Source organism: Telopea speciosissima, chromosome 9 (assembly GCF_018873765.1).
Source record: "Telopea speciosissima isolate NSW1024214 ecotype Mountain lineage chromosome 9, Tspe_v1, whole genome shotgun sequence".
Classification (NCBI taxonomy): Eukaryota; Viridiplantae; Streptophyta; class Magnoliopsida; order Proteales; family Proteaceae; genus Telopea; species Telopea speciosissima.
In genome coordinates, this window is record NC_057924.1 from 45,596,675 (window position 1) to 45,613,967 (window position 17,293).

Here is a 17,293-nt window from a genome sequence, read left to right on the forward strand (position 1 = left end):
GGATAAGGCGGTCATTACATGCAGTACCGTGTCTGGAAAGCACGGTCCTGCTGGGCAGCTCGGCAGCAGAGGATCTGGATCCTCACTTTTGAGGCCCAAGTGTTCCAAAAAACCATCCACCATTGAATTTGGATGTTTAATACCACTAAAGCATCCTTCAGATTACTTGTATACAATTCATGGAAAACGACTACCAACATTGTTTTGTTTTTAATGAATAAAAAATTTATTAATCAACTACGAATGATAGAAGGTTAATAATGTTGCTCAAAACCTTTTCCCGCATCTGTTTTGTTGTGGTTAAGTTTAGCTAACAAATGAGGTATCATAATTTGATGTCTATCTACCTTCTTAATACAAATCAAATTAAAATTGTTTAAAAGAGACTTAATATCAAAGAGAAATGAGCAAAATCTAGTTCCCATTATGTTATACCCGCACCTGGTGTCCTAATATTTTCTTTCTTTAATCCTTGTGACGTGTAGAGGGTGCTGTCATGTATGCCGGTGAGCTGTTCACGATGGTGGTCAAACCAAGCTACAAGATTGTTGACTTCGACACGGGTTTGTCAGCCGAGGAAAGATTCCTCAATCGGGAGTGGGGGAAATTCGTTGACGGCGACTTCGTCGACTACCCTCCAAGTACCAATCCCAAGAGTGAGGAGTATCGAACAGCACACCCCGTATTGCCCTACTTAGACACTTCACTTGGTGACAAACTTGGCGTCGCGGTGGGAAAGCTCTTGGGATCACAGAGGTTACACCTTGACGTGTCGGGGTAAGTAGTTGACCAAATTTTGTTGTGTGCTTACTTGCCCTCTCAAAGCCCTCGAAGTGTGGTCCAAAGGCCCGACCTCTTATGGTGGGAACCACCTTCCTACTCGCATCGGATGCAAGGTTACTCGGCTGCCTCCGACCCCGCATCCAATGTGCCGACAAGGACTCTTGTGGGTGAGACCCCGTGGCTAAGGTGTTATTGGTGTCCTGCCATGTTTGACCCTACCCTTACCCCTTTTTATTAACTTGACCTTGTGAGGGCCTTGGGGCCCAAGTTAGGATTTTTAAAGCTTGTGTAGGGATGGATGATTGTTTGACCCTATCCAAACAGACCCTAAGTTACACTTATGAGGCCTTATCCAAATAGGCCAATAAAGGTGATTTTCTATATGAGAGAGATGGGTAAGACTATTCCTTAGTCTTTCTTTTTTTTCTTTCCTAACCTAATCGTGAACGGAGAGGAGAGCTTTGAAGAGAGGAGGCAGCAAGGAGGAGAAGAAGGAGAAGAAGGTGGGATCGGCTGCTTGAGCTTGGATCTACAAGGAGGACCTCCTGTGTACCTCAAATCAGGTAAGCCAAGTGCCCCTTTTCCCCCTTTTTTCTCTCTTTCCCCCTTGCTCGTTTGAGCTTGGGTGGTTCTTTGGTTGCAGCCCCAAGATGGGGATTTCTTTTTTTGAAACCCAAAGGGTTAGCTCGAGCCATGTGTAGTTTCCCCTTGTAGGATGCTGTCCTATTTTCTTTACATCCCTTGAGATCTCCAACTGGGTCTCTTGACCTAAGGTTCCAACCACCTAGGAGCCCCAAATCTGGACATGGAGTAGTTAACTCTTTTAAACCCCCTTAAATCTTTGGATGTTGGGTGTTTCTAAGACCCAAATAGACTCCAAGACACCCCCTCCCTAGTCCCTTGAGGCTTAGAGAACCAAATGGGACAACCCTGGGCTTTTAAAGACCTTGAAATCACACCTAGGTTGCATCGGAGGCAGAGAGTCTGCGTGAGTCCGATGTTGCCTCCGATGTGTCCTGAGCTGCAGGAAGGTCGGACTCAAGGTCGGAGGCAATCTGCGTGAGTCGATGTTGCCTCCGATGTGGCCTGAGCTCTGCAGGAAGGTCGAACTCAAGGTCGGAGGCAAGCCTCGCTGAGTCCGATGTTGCCTCCGATGTGGCTCGAGCCTACAGGGAAGGTCGGACTCAAGGTCGGAGGCAAGCCTCGTTGAGTCCGATGTTGCCTCCGATGTGGCCTCGAGCCTACAGGGAAGGTTGGACTCAAGGTCGGAGGCAAGCCTGCTGAGTCCGATGTTGCCTCCGATGTGGCCTGAGCCTGCAGGGAAGGTCGGACTCAAGGTCGGAGGCAAGCATGCTGAGTCCGACATTGCCTCCGATGTGGCCAAAGCCTGCAGTGAAGGTCGGACTCAAGGTCGGAGGCAGATCTCTGCCGAGTCCGACGTTGCCTCCGATGCGCTTTTAAGGCTTATAACTTATGTAAGCGTGGGGTTTCTCTATAAGGCCTCCCCTACACTCTCTCACACTCTTATTCACTTCCATAGGCGCCAACATATGTGCAATGGAGTGATTTTGAGCGGGAATCGTTGCGCTTATACAAATTCTATTTGAAGTAATTTGTGAGTGGGTTTGGGTGACTGTTGAGCTTGTTTACTATTGCTTATTCATGCATTTATGAATTATATTGTGATTGCATATTTGCATTTATTCTTATTCGATGATGATGATGATTGATTATAATGATATGGATTTGTGTTGGGTTACGGTGCCAGGAAGTACTGGCATCGGAATCCCCGGATTATGTGGAATTGTATATTGCATCTCATTCTTGCCTGTATGCGCCGTGTTGTGCTGGTACCCGGGTGTTAGATGGAATGGGGCGTTGACACACTCGGATGTACCTCTCAACACGATAGGATTCATATAGTATATCGTGGTTAGGCTCAATTCCCTATGCTACGACCCTTACCAACAGGGGTTTAGGTGTTGGGTAGCGAGCACCGCCGCTGTGGAGAGTTAGAGAGGCCGGCCGGGTAGTAATGGTTATCGGGGTCCGCCTCGGGTGGTGATGACTACGACCGGCGTGGGCTCCATAGTAATAATTGAGGTTGTATTGTGGTGAGAATGGAAAGATCCACAGTGTCTTCCCGAGTTATTGCATTAGCATATACCCATTGACTTAGCATTGTGTGTTAGGTGGTAAATAAATTAATAATGGCATGCACCATGGACTATTTGTGATTGTGTGATTGAGCATCCCCTTTTCTCTCTCACTAGCTCGGTGGAGCTAACCTCTGTGTACACCTTCTTTTTAGATTTTGATGCAGATGATTCTGTGGAGCCAGAGATCGTGACTAAGGATCATGGCGATGGTTGCCCATGATGATTGTGCCTACGGGTATCATTACTTGGGATCGTTCCCATTTTATTATTTTTTAGAGCATTGTACTTTGTATAAACTTTTATGTTTTACCTTTTTGGTAGCTACTTGATGGTCATAGGAATTTTGTAACTATGTTACTTATTATCATTAGCCAATGAACATCTTATAATCATTTCATTTACGCTTCGCAAACTCGACCTATCTTGGAATGTAATATTCCTTTGTCTTTCGCACTCGATATTATTGTATTTTAATATTGATTTATGACTGTGAGTTGGCCACTGCATCGAGATCTGGAGGTGAGGTGGGATGACGCGTGTCACCCCAATCATACCCTGATATTGTACTTTATCCCTTGTCGGGATAGGGGTGTGACACATTACCATGGCTCTTGATCAAGATCCTCCAACTAGTTAACTGCATTGATAGAATCTGGCCAAATTCTATTTCTTATAGTTTCAGTGCAACTGCTCCCTCAGCTCCTAGTTTGATTCCTCGCACTTCTGCTTCTTGGGGTGAACCTGTCCTTCCAAAATCTGTATGGGCATATATAAAGTTTTGGGAAAATTTCATGGACACCCCCTAAAAGTATCCAATAGCTCAGAAACTTACCATACTTGATCAAAATGTCACAGACACCCCAAACGTTAAGCACAGTTAGTACCCAAAGGTGAAATATCCATTTTACCCCTTAGTTATTTAAATAAAAAGACAAAACTGTCATTTCATCTTCTTTCCTAAATATCCATTTTACCTCTTAGTTATTTAAATAAAAGGACAAAACTGTCATTTCATCTTCAACCCCAAATCCCCATTTCCTCTTCTTCCTCTTTGTGTTTCTTCTTCTTCTTCTTCCGCCAGCACCACCATCATTGCCACCACTGCCACCGCCAGCATCACCTCCACTGTCGAAACCCATTTCCATCTTCTAACCCAGCTCTCCTCCATCCCTTCTATTTTGTTTCACGGGCTCCTCTTGTACTTCCTTCGCTTCTCCAGTATCCTTAGGTTGGAGCTTGGCAATGAGTTCACCGTCATTAATGGTGACATCGGTAGCAATGACGGTGCAACATCCGGGCTTTCTAGATCGAGCTCTCTTGCAAAAAGGGATTTGGTTACAGTTCCTGAACTCATCTTTCTTCCATGAGAAGACCGAGCTCTGTTGCATTAGTAGCAGCAAAAGCAGCAAAGTCGCAGCCCTCGTTATCGACGCTATGGCTGAGATTAAAATTTCCAGAGGTAGTTAGAACCATTAACCAGCCATTCTTCTCTTTAACCAAATAACTAGTATCAAAATAATCCCAGTAAAATATCTGTTTCTATATTTTCTCCAACACAGCTTCTAGAACCGAAAGTATCTTCTCTGTCTTCTCTGTCTCCTTCTCTGAAAGCTTATTGTAGGAGAGATCCAGAGCCTGAAAACTGAGCCATAAACCACCAGAATCCCTTGGTCCGATAGAAAAAGTGAGGGAATTGTGCGAAAGATTCAGAGATTTCATACCCGAACACGAAGACAAGCTTAATTGAAATATCTGAAGCGGAACCAGACAAATTGTTCCCCGATAGATAGAAACCCGCTCAACAGTTCACTACACTGGGATGCCAAAGCCGAAGTGAGGTTACCGCTAATACTCGCATTCTTCAGCGTCAAATTCTCCAGTCGTTCCACACCCATTAGAAACGAAGAAATACCTTGGAAGTCGGAGTTCAGAGGGAGAGAACTCAGATCCAGAGCCGAAACTCTCGAGTTCTTACAAGCTACTCCAGTGAAATAACATGGATTTTGATTCAGTTTCCAGTTCTGTAACACTCCGGGTTCAAAATCGTACCTTTAAAAGAAAGCAACAGTTGAGCATCTCTCGTAACTCCGTCAAGCGACGCCGGAGACACTTTCCCGGCGAAAAGAACAACAAAGAAGAATGCTAGGTAGTATAAGAGCTTCTGCAACTCCATCGATTGGAAGATGACAAAACTATAACACATAGTCAGAAACAATAATATTTACTTGAATAATCTTTGGGTTTGAGTTCCACCATTAGAGTTTTAAGCATAGAGAGAAGTTCAGAACTAAACTTTGATTTTGAAGAAATTAGCTTATTAATGGGAAAAGGAATCTCCATGGGTTACATTTAGAACTCAGCTTTTGTAGCAGGAAAGAAATTTTGATTGCAGGTGGAGAAGTTCTTGTTCTTGTTTCTTACCCCTTCAGCCCAGTGAAAACGTTGAAGAGAGAGAGAGAATGGTGTTTGTATTTGGGGTTTTAACCCTAAAGGGTATTATGGGAAGTTCACCCTGTTGGAAGGGTAATTTTGCCATTATAAAAAGTTAACAGGGACTTAACTGTAGGCCTGTAAACGGATTGGATTTGGCTCGAATACGGATCGGATAATCGGATTCGGATGCGGATCGAATTCGGATTTTCGACCATCCGTTTACACCTTTGCCTTGTGTAACCCGAACCTCCCTCCCCCTAGTGGATACAATTCACTCTCAATCCACAGTTTTAGATCATGATTCTCTTCTCCTCATATTCTAGAACCTGTTGAATCTTCAAAAACCCTCAAGATCGTTATTTACTTAATTTTTTATAATTAAGTATTCGGATTCGGATTTTTATTGGAGTATTTGGATTTTTTTTCGGATATCTATAATCGAATACGGATGCCCTTAAACGGATATGGAAGCAGATCGAATTCGGATTTTCGATTATCCATTTACAGCCCTACTTAACTGCTAAGATCTAACGGAGTGGACTAAGTCGACATAAAATAATAAAAAAAAAGGGGTATCTGTGACATTTTGACCAAGTATGATAAGTTTCTGAGATATTAGATACTTTTAGGGGGTGTCCGTGAAATTTTCCCTAAAGTTTTTGCTAGAAATAATAACTACCCATCCAGTATTATTGGTTTTATGGTCAAAACTCCCATAGGTAATGATGAAAACATGATTCTAGGAGATGTTGGTGAGGTACAAATGAATGGGTGGTAAGGGTTTCGATATTGGAACCGGGTCTTGGTTATGGATATGTGGCTTTGGATTTGGATCATGGTCCCAACGATTGATAAGATTGAGTAGATGGTAAGGTTTGGGAGTTTTATCTCGGAAGATAAGCTAGTTTTTTATTTGCCTAATGAAATATGTGATAATGGAGGTAATATTGAGTATGTGGGATTTATCTTTTTTTTATAAGGAAGAATTATTAATGAAGGTCTCAAAGAAGGATAAAATAAATATGACTTTGGATATGTTTAGTCCGAGTCCGGATTCCAAAAGACCCTGCAGCCCAGATTCTTTTAGTGAAGTTACAGGATAGGAAGATGTGCCACGCACTCAGTTTCCATAGCCACATTACAAAAATCTGCATTGAGAGTCAATTCCTAAAATGGAGGAGGGTTTAGAGAGAGTGGGGATTCCTCCTTTCAAAACTTTCCAAAGGAACAGTTTGAATTGCGGGTGGGATTTGATTCCCCAAAGGAGTTTCCAAGAATTTTGAGAGAGGTGGGGTGATCTTGATAGATTAAGAAAGATGTTGATGCTTTTCTGGTAAGCTTTCCGGAGCAAGTAAATGGGGTGAATAAGAAATATTCATGAGGTTTGGAGCCTTATTCCATTTCAGTCCCACATACATAATAAATCACTCTTCTTGAAACTTGGTTGAATTGTTGTTATTGGTGGTGGTAATGTCTGCACTGGGGGCGTAGGATGCGAATCTAACTCCTGTCAGGTTTCCTGTCCGGTCAGGTTCGTAGGTTCTTCTCATAGGGGACCGAAAATGATGATCTCACCCCTTGCCCGAACACACTGCCCGGGTGGGGTGTGGTCGTCATTTCCGCCCTTCCTAACAGAGGAAACCTACGAACCTGACCAGGCAGGGAACCGGAGAGGAGAAAAATTGATAGGATACACCCAGACACATGGGGGTGGGCAAAATGATGCCCCCCCTGAAAGGTGGAAATCCCATCTCGAAATGCCAATGCATGCTCTCATTGGCTGTCGTGTGTACGTGGCCCCTGTGCTCCCCCACAAAAAACACTCTCCATTTTTTTATAATAAAAAATTGATAATTATTCTAATGCAAAAAGGTTCCATTCATTACCCAAGAGAAAAGCCACAGATGGTTTGTCAGAGTGTTTAAACCCACTTGATTTTCCGGCCTTCAGATACCACTTATTTTGTTCTTTGGTCTGAGGGTCTTCAAGGGGAACCACAGAAGCAGATTTCGTTGTTGCCTTTCAAGGACAAGCCTATCGTGAAGGACGAGGAGTCGGAATATGTGATCCAAAAACCAAAGACACGCCCGGCATCAAAGATGAAGATTTCTTTATGCTGAACCAGCCTAGAATTCTACCCAAAAAATTAAGAACCGGCCTAGAATTTGCTGTCAGAATCATCAGAATCAACCTTAACAAACCCGGTTTGGCTCTTAAATCCAGTGACTGGTAATGATCAAGTGATCAACTATACTGTTCCAACTAATTCAAAACCTGCCTTATAAAAGCAGGTTAATCAAATCTTTTTAAGGAAAGGCCCATGTATAGCAGTGTCGGTTCGGTTGGGTTGATTTCCGGGTAATTGATTCAGCTGGGTGACCGGTTTAGTCTCAGACCATTGGTTAGAACTCGGTTCAGTTTGGTTGGTTCTTTTGGTTTCAACTCTATTTTCCTTCATATATCTTGTACGAGTTGTCCTATTTCATGGACTCTCAACAAGAGATGGCTAACACCAAGGCCAATTGAGCTTTCTTCATCCCTTCGCCTTGCTTCTTTGCTTTCTTCTCCTGTTTGTGTTCTTAATCAAGAAAAATAGAGTTGAAACCAAAAGAACCAACCTACCACCTTCCCCATGGAAGCTCCCAATAATAGGGAACTTCCATCAATTAGGCCCCTTGCCACATCATGGACTCAACTCCTTGGCTCAACGCCATAGTCCTCTCATGCTGCTACACTTTGGCAGCAAACCAACTCTTGTGTTCTCCAGCTTCTAAGTATGATGAGAGTTCAATCACTCCAGCCGATGAGGGAAGAAGAGACGAAAGTGATAATTGAAAACATCCAAAGGTCTTGCTCAAATTCACCTTCGTTCTCTGCTTTGGTGGATTTAAGTGAGGTGCTCATGTCCCTATCAAATGATATAACATGTAGAGTGGCTCTAGGGAAGAAGTATGGTGGGGAAGAGGGTGGTGATAGGAGGTTTAGAAAGATGATTATTGAATTTGGATATCTTCTTGGAGTTTTCAATGTAGGGGACTTCATACCTTGGCTTAGTTGGGTGAATTATGTAATTGGGTTGGAGGAGAGAGTGGAGAAAATTTTTGCAGAGATAGATGCTTTTCTTGACGAAGTAATTGAAGACCACATCCATGGAAAGAGAAGGGAATATGGTGACTATGATGCAGATGGTGGTGGCAATGACTTTGTGGACTTCCTTCTTCGGATACAACAGGATAAGAGTGCTGAAATCACCCTTGGGAGGGAACACATCAAAGGCATAGTAATGGTAAGTTATATATTTTTAGAGAAAAATCTTATCTGTCTATGTAGGATGTCCAAAGGATTCAAGACTATCTCCTTTAAGCTGCAATTGTTTCAGGACAAAGTTTGAAATTCTAGATTTAGAGAATATGAGAAGTAAACCTACTCCTCATATCCTCTGCAACACCAAATCTAGAGCTATAGCAGACCACTCTTTTTATTGGTCCATACTATCAAGTAGTGGGATCCATCTAAATATGAAAAATTTTGATTTGCTATTATTTGGTACAAGGTTTTCTGGTCTGCTCCACAAAACCAAGCCCCTGGTCGGGTGTCTATTTCTGACAAATGGCATATTGGATTGGGCTGAAATTTTGTGGGAGGTATTAAATTTTACCCCAACAAAGTTCGCCATGGGGCGAAAAAAAAAATTAGAAGAGGTTGGAGGTTGATATTAGTGTATTGGCATCCTTCCATTGTCGTCCAGCAGTTATGATATCTGGCTTTCACCCAAGAGACCTGGGTTCAATTCCCGACAATGGAGATTCTTTTTTCCTTCAGGTTGGGGGTAAGGCAGCTATGTGCCCTCTCCCCCCCCCCCCCCCCTTTCTCCCCCTCCTATTCTTGTTTTTGATTGCTTCACTTTCAATTAATAAAATTTAGGGATTTCCCCGGATCCCAGATAATATTCAGGTTACCAAAAAAAAAAAATTAGTGTATGAACATACGCATATCAACAGCTCTTTCTTCCTTCTCTGATTGCTATTTGTTTTCCATATTTGGCTTAAAATTTGATGGATGAATTGATACTAAATATACCTGTGAGCCAAATTTGAGTGAAAAGAAAATGCCCTTCTGCTTTGCTAAATAGAGAAAAGAAAAGAGCATTGAGAGACCATTAATACAAGGGGATAACCCTCAGAGGCAACTTATGAATGGATTTCGTTACAATTTAATTTCAAATTTTGTAACTGAAATGTTGCTATTTATTTTTTAAATGTCATATCATATCTTGTAAGATATGATTGCTGCTGGAACTGATATCTCGCATGCACTCCTAGAATGGACAATGGCTTTAAACCAATGTCTTACCATATCTTGTAGGATATGTTTGCTGTTGGAACTGATACCTCAACTACACTCCTAGAATGGACAATGGCAAGGCTATTAAAGCATCCAGAAGTCATGAAAGAAGTCCAAAAGGAGGTAAGAGAGGTTGCATTTGCAACAGGTAGAGAAAATATTAAAGAGGATGACATAGAACAAATCGCCCTAGGACCCCTATACCCTCCCTCATTTGGACACATCCAATTTTCTCGAGAAATGCGCTCCCAAGCTCCTTTTTCACCAGTTTCAGTGTCTTTAGCCTCACTCGTCCCGTGGACTTCCCCATTTTCTGTCTTGAAACCCGTGATCTCGTTATCTTGTCCACAGTCTAGGTCACCCAAACCCATATACCTATATTCTTTTTTCATATTTCCTATGAATCCCATGTGATGCAGTTATTCTATCCGAAGATCAAGCATTTGGCTTTACGATCTCTCGTGACGTCGTTACTTTGTTCGAAGACCGAGTAGCCGTTACTCTGTTCGAAGTCCGAATAGCAAAAAGACTCATTCACAGTTGTTACTCTGCTCGAAGTCGGAGTAACCCGAAGACCATCCTAGCCGCTATTCTGTCCAACCAAAAGGAGGTAAGATAATCATCCATCTCCACCTGAGTCAGAGATATACTCTACATCTCGTATTTTAGTGTTTGTTGGTTTTGCGTGCAAATATACATACTCATTTTTCCTTATTTGAGTACAATGCAGATCATCAAAGTGATTTTGTTTTAGTGTACATAACACTCTTTAAGATGACATTATTATTTTTATTTCTTGACTATTGCATTACAAGTTAGCTTTGCATGTTGGGTATAAGATGTATCATCATGGGAGAAAATTCAAAAACTAACATCTAGTAGAAAGACAGGTATAACCAGATGGGATGGGATGCTAATACCTTCCCATTCTTGTAACTTGATCACTTACCCAATTTCTATGACTAAACCAAATTGAATTAGGTAACCCTTTCCTTCCCCTATGGGTTGGGCTACCATTCATCGGGTCCTAGGCTTGAACCGTAGGTGGCAACTCCTTTTTAACATATATGAGGCATGACCCAATCCCTCATTCTTGACAATGAACTTTAAAAGTTGAACTGCATAACCCGGACCGCAAATAGACTACCCCCACATCATAGGAGACTCAAAGACAAAAGGGGTGGACATGATAGGAAAAACCTTTCGTCGTGCCCCTAGAAAGAAACCCTCCGCAAAGGGGGTCGGGTCTCGGTACCCACACCTGGGGACGCCCGAGTAAGGAGTGATCTGATTCCGATTGAAGTGCAAGGATCTACGTTTTTCACCATGTAGCTGAAATTTTCCGGATATCCTGAGCTATCCTCTTTCCTCTTACTTTCATTTTTCATTTTCCCTCTCATTTTTTTTTATCTCATTTCTTTATTTTTATTCTTCATTTCTCCTTCTTTCCTTTCCCTTTATGTGGATCTCAATTTTTCCTACTTTATTTTGAAAGGATTCATGTAGTCGACCCCATTTAGTTGGAATAAGGCTGAATTGTTGTTGTTGGTGGTGGTAATGTCTGCACTGGGGGCATAGGATGCACCCAGACACATGGGGGTGGGCAAAATGATCTCCCCCCCCCCCCCCATGAAAGGTGGAAATCCCATCCCGAAATGCCAACGCATGCTCTCATTGGCTGCCGTGTGCATGTGGCCCCTGTGCTCCCCCACAAAGAACGTTCCCATTTTTTTATACTAAAAAATTAATAAATTTGATAAAAAATTTGATAATTATTCTAATACAAAAAGGTTCCATTCATTTCCCAAGAGAAAAGCCACAGATGGTTTGTCAGAGTGTTTAAACCCACCTGATTTTCCGGCCTTCAGATACCACTTATTTTGTTCTTTGGTCTGAGGGTCTTCAAGGGGAACCACAGAACCAGATTTCCATGTTGCCTTTCAAGGACAAGCCTATCATAAAGGACGAGGAGTCGGAATTTGTGATCCAAATAAAAAAGACTAGCTCGGCATCAAAGATGAAGATTTCTTTATCTGAACCAGCCTAGAATTCTACCAAACAATAAAGAACCGGCTTAGAATTCTACCAAAAAAATAAAGAACCGGCCTAGAATTTGTTGTCAGAATCAAACTTAACAAACCCGGTTTGTCTCTTAAATCCAGTGACTTGATTCGGCTAGGTGACTGGTTTAGTCTCAGAACATTGGTTTCCTATATATATGATGTATGAGCTATTCCTCTGTATCCTATTGCATTGAATCTCAACAAGAGATGGCTAATATGTTGCAATGGTTAGGGCACCAAGGCCAATTGAGCTTTCTTCATCCCTTCTCCTTGCTTCTTTGCTTTCTTCTCCTGTTTGTGTTCTTCTTATTCAGGAAAAATAGAGTTGAAACCAAAAGAACCAACCTACCACCTTCCCCATGGAAGCTCCCAATAATAGGGAACCTCCATCAATTAGGCCCCTTGCCACACCACGGACTCCACTTCTTGGCTCAACGCCATGGTCCTCTCATGCTGCTACACTTTGGCAGCAAACCAACTCTTGTGGTTTCATCTCCTGATGCAGCTCGTGAAATCATGAAAACCCATGACCTAATTTTCTCCAGCAGACCCAATTCAAGTTTTGGTAGGAGACTAATGTACAACCACAAGGACATTGGCTCCGCACCTTACGGGGATTATTGGCGACAAGTACGCAAAATTTGTGTTCTCCAGCTTCTAAGTACGAAGAGGGTTCAATCGCTCCAGCAAGTGAGGGAAGAAGAGGTGAAAGAGATGATGGAAAACATCAAAAGGTCTTGCTCAAATTCACCTACATTCTCTGCTTTGGTGGATTTAAGAGAGGTGCTCATGTCACTAACAAATGATATAATATGTAGAGTGGCTCTAGGGAAGAAGTATGGTGGGGAAGAGGGTAGTGGAAGGAGGTTTAGAAAGATGATGATTGAATTAGGGTATCTGCTTGGAGTTTTTAATGTAGGTGACTTCATACCTTGGCTTTCTTGGGTGAATTATGTAATTGGGTTAGAGGAGAGGGTGGAGAAACTTTTTGCAGAGATAGATTCTTTTCTCGATGAAGTAATTGAAGACCACATCCATGGAAAGAGAGGGGAATATGTTGGCAATTATGATGCAGATGATGGTGGCAAAGACTTTGTGGACTTCCTTCTTCGGATACAACAGGATAAGAATGCTGAAATCACCCTTGGGAGAGAACACATCAAAGGCATAGTAATGGTAAGTTATATATATTTTTAGAGAAAATCTCATGTGATTATGGAGGATGTCCAAACGATTCAAGATTATTTTCTTTAAGCTTCAATTGTTTTAGGGTCAGAGTTTGAAATTCTAGATTTAGGGAGTATGAGAAGTAAACCTACAACGCAGATCGTCTACGGCCCAGGCTGCTACGGGCAGCTGGGCGTAGGAGATCTGGATCCGTAAACCTACCCCTCATATTCTCTGCAACACCAAATCCAGAGCATTAGCAGACTACTCTTTTTTTTTGTTTTTTTATGATAAGCAGACTACTCTTTTTATTGGTCGATACTATCAATCAAGTAGTGGGACCCATCTAAATATGAAGATTTTGATGCTATTAGGTACAAGGTTTTCTGGTCTGGTCCATATAACCAAGCCCTGATAGAGTGTCTACTTCTGACACATGGCATATTGGATTGGGCTGAAATTTTATGGGAGGTGTTAAATTTCATCCCAACAAAGTTCACCATGGGGTACCAACAGCTGCCTAGTGTAGTTGGTGAGCTATGTTACGCTCCATGCCAATGCTCACCAGGAGGTCTTAAGTTCGAGTCTCCTGGCTGGTACCTTCCCCCTTCTCTATTCCTCCCCTCCCAAAAAACAAAAAATAAGACATACATACATAAAAGTTCCCAATTCCAAAAAAAAATAGTCCTCCGAGGTTGGAGGGTGAGAATGCCCTTCTGCTTTGCTAAATAGAGAAAAGAAAAGAGTATTAACAGACCATTAATACAAGGGGATAACCCTCATATGCAAATTATGAATGGATTTCGTTACAATTTAATTTTAAATTTTGCAACTGAAATGTTGCTAATTATTTTCAATGTCATATCATATCTTGTAGGATATGTTTGCTGCTGGAACTGATACCTCCACTTCACTCCTAGAATGGACAATTGCAAGGCTATTAAAGCATCCAGAAGTCATGAAAGAAGTTCAAAAGGAGGTAAGAGGGGTTGCATTTGCAACTGGTAGAGAATTTATTGAAGAGGATGATATTGAACAAATGCACTATTTGAAAGCAGTGATCAAGGAGATGCTACGCCTGCATCCTCCACTCCCTCTATTGGTTCCACGTGAATCAACTGAAGAAACCAAAATAAAAGGGTATGACATTCCAGCAAAGACAATAGTGATCATCAACGCCTGGGCAATTGGAAGGGATCCTACATCATGGGATGACCCAGAAGAGTTTAAACCAAAGAGGTTCTTTAATGATGCTAGTTCTATTGATTTCAAGGGCCATGATTTCCAATTGATACCGTTTGGGGCTGGTAGAAGGGGATGCCCTGGAACCCATTTTGCCATTGCTATCATTGAACTTGCATTAGCCAATCTTCTGCACAAATTTGATTGGGCATTGCCTAATGGAGCAAATGGAGAGGCTTTAGATATTACGGAATCTCCTGGACTTTCAATCCACTTGAAATCTCCTCTTCTTGCTGTTGCGACTCCTCACTACTAATAGTGAGAAGAAAATAAAATTTCTATGAAAACTATTCCATGTAACTTAGATGGTGACAACATCATCATTTAGTCATGTATGACTTCTTATATCATCCATGTGTGTTATTGTTGATTCTCTTCAAAGTTTACAGGATTTTTGGAAGGACCAAGTTTCCCTTCACCCACAAGGAATGGGAATTAATCCATTCACCGCAGGGGGTTCAGATGCATAAGGGGTTATTAGAAGAATATTTTAGGGAACATACTAAAACCTTATAGGAGTCTATGAACCCTATGTGGTGTGATGAACCTTCCCGCCTATTGGAGAAATACTTTTTCCTTTTCGAAAAACAAAATAAAAAAAAGGGAAAATAACTTAGATCCATTAGATAAGAATAGAAATTACAAGATAAATAGGTTTCAAATTTGTTTTGCATCCACTATTTTCTATATTAAAAAGATTTACTTAATCTCCAAAATTTGTTAGTACTCATGCCACGTTAGAATAAAATAAAAAAAAACTTCCAAAATTGACACAACCTAATTTAATTGTTTTAAAAATGGGAAGATAATCGTATAAGGGAGATTCTCCCATTATTTTCATAAAATAAGGGGTAAGGGGTTTTTATGTCATTTCGGACTGATTTAAGGCAGATTGTGCACATGTACAGTCGTGCATTTTAGATGTGATATCGCCTCTACATAGAAAAAGACCATAGACCTTATCTGAACTATTACCTATGGTGATGTTGTAGAATCCGGTACCAGAGGTAGGATTAGCATTAGCATTAGCATGAGAGGATAGAGAACGAAGGAGGAGGTTGAGGTTGGATAGGTATGTGTTGCTATTTGTGGTGTTATTAGGATATGAAAGATAAGTACAGGACTAAGCAGTGGGAGCGGCAGTGATGGTGTTGGCCAACACGAGCAAGAGAATGGAAGAGAGTAGTTGTCGTGTATAAGCCATCACTTGTAGAGAAGGTATTGAAGATGAATGAAATGTTTTGGAGAGGTCTTTTATAAGTAAAGGTTGTGTGTGATTTAGAAGTTTAAAAAGTGATATGAGCAATTTCTCATTGTCCAATCTCATGGGGACATGTAGCATAAAAAACTCCGAAAGCAAGTGGTGAAAAAGGGGTTTGAAGAAGATGATTCAGGGTAGCCCAATCTATGTAAGCCCAGGGGCAGGAAATCAAGATTCTGGAAGGGTACTGACCTACTGTAGCCAGACCTACGTAAACCCGAAGGTAAGAAATCAAGATTCTGGAAGGGCATTCTAGGAAAAGCAATAGGATGACTAGAACCTGTAGAGAAACTATAAAGGGGAGGAGCTGGATCGAAGGAGGGGGGACGCTTGCTCACTCAAAAACTCTCTCATCTAAGATTGAACTGGATTTCATATTTCTCTTTTTCATTTTCTTCCTTGTATTCTAGTTCAAATCAAAACCATAAGAATCAATTGAGATCTCTGGATTTCCGATTCATAAATCGAAGTGTTATCCAAGATTTCCTGCAAATTTCTTTGCATAACAATAAGGATCATAATTAAGATGAAAATTTGTAAATTCCTTCATACAATTGGATATGAGTGGAGGGAATGTTCACGTACGTGAGCGTAGATAGAATCTATTTTGTGGGAATATTTCATTTGAACGATTGTGAGATGTTTACGTACGATCATGTATGTGAACATTCACCCCCCTCATTGAAAATGGGACCTGGCTCTCCTTCAGCCGTGGCGGGAGTTGAAGGATCCAACCTAGCAAAAATAGGTGAGGTTTGATAATTTCATAGGGGGTCTGTCTATGAAATGACCCAGATACTCCTATTTTTGCTGGGCTGGATCCTCCCGTTTCTTCCACCCTCGGAGGAGAGCTGAATTAATTAAGACTATGGATCTGGAAATTAAGAAGATTATTTTTGTCTATGAAATGACCCAGTTTTCAACAGTGGACAGCATTAAGGAATTCTTGGAAGCAACATAGGGGGTCTGTCTATGAAATGACCCAGATACTCCTATTTTTGCTGGGCTGGATCCTCCCGTTTCTTCCACCCTCGGAGGAGAGCTGAATTAATTAAGACTATGGATCTGGAAATTAAGAAGATTATTTTTGTCTATGAAATGACCCAGTTTTCAACAGTGGACAGCATTAAGGAATTCTTGGAAGCAACATAGGGGGTCTGTCTATGAAATGACCCAGATACTCCTATTTTTGCTGGGCTGGATCCTCCCGTTTCTTCCACCCTCGGAGGAGAGCTGAATTAATTAAGACTATGGATCTGGAAATTAAGAAGATTATTTTTGTGAAATTAAGCATTTGACCAGTTTTCAACAGTGGACAGCATTAAGGAATTCTTGGATGATTTTGGTGAAATGGTTTTAATGCTTCTATAAAGTGGTTTTTGGTTGTGCAAACCTTTCAACCTTTCATGGTCATGGTTGTTGCTAGAATTTATTGGGTGGGTAGAAAACATGCAGAGTCTGAGTAACGACTGGCTGCTCAAAAGCATTTATGTTTCTGTCGTGTGATAGGACAGGCTTCAAGGAGACTTGGAAGTCATTGGCTGGCAATAAGACTTTTCTTTTAACCTATCAAATCATCAAAGCGATGGAAAGAATTTTTGGGTGAAAATTAAATAAAGGGAGGGTGATCACTGTCTTTTACCCTATCAAATCATCAAAGCGATGGAAACAATTTTTAGGTGAAAATTAAATAAAGGGAGGGTGATCACTGTCTGGATAGTGAGGCATCTATGTCAATGCAGAGACCAATGAGAATACACAGACGGGGTGGAATAATTCATTTCATGAGGATGTGGCCATCGTTACGCCCTTTCTGAGTCTTAAGGGCAAAGCACCACATA

At 41.5% G+C, this 17,293-nt stretch overlaps 1 protein-coding gene across 2 annotated transcripts; it reads left to right on the forward strand.

Moving 5' to 3' along the window:
* Positions 1-7,915: 7,915 nt before the first annotated feature.
* On the forward strand, positions 7,916-14,448 carry LOC122639753 (cytochrome P450 736A117-like). 2 transcript variants are annotated; one of them, XM_043832697.1, is made up of 3 exons: positions 7,916-8,045; positions 12,180-12,958; positions 13,827-14,448. In XM_043832697.1, exons 2-3 carry the CDS (start codon positions 12,233-12,235, stop codon positions 14,445-14,447), a joined length of 1,347 nt encoding a protein of 448 aa, XP_043688632.1. In that variant the 5' UTR covers positions 7,916-8,045; positions 12,180-12,232; the 3' UTR covers position 14,448. The 2 variants fall into 2 exon arrangements, with proteins under 2 accessions (XP_043688632.1, XP_043688631.1); XM_043832696.1 differs by lacking the exons at positions 7,916-8,045; positions 12,180-12,958 and adding exons at positions 8,168-8,661; positions 9,741-9,842 and having other exon boundaries at positions 13,929-14,448.
* Positions 14,449-17,293: the final 2,845 nt, after the last annotated feature.

Coding starts and splice junctions, on each gene's coding strand:
- LOC122639753 (XM_043832697.1), top strand. CDS start 12,233: ATGCTGCTACACTTTGGCAGCAAACCAACTCTTGTGGTTTCATCTCCT. Junction 12,959..13,826: donor ACATCAAAGGCATAGTAATG/GTAAGTTATATA, acceptor CATATCTTGTAG/GATATGTTTGCTGCTGGAAC.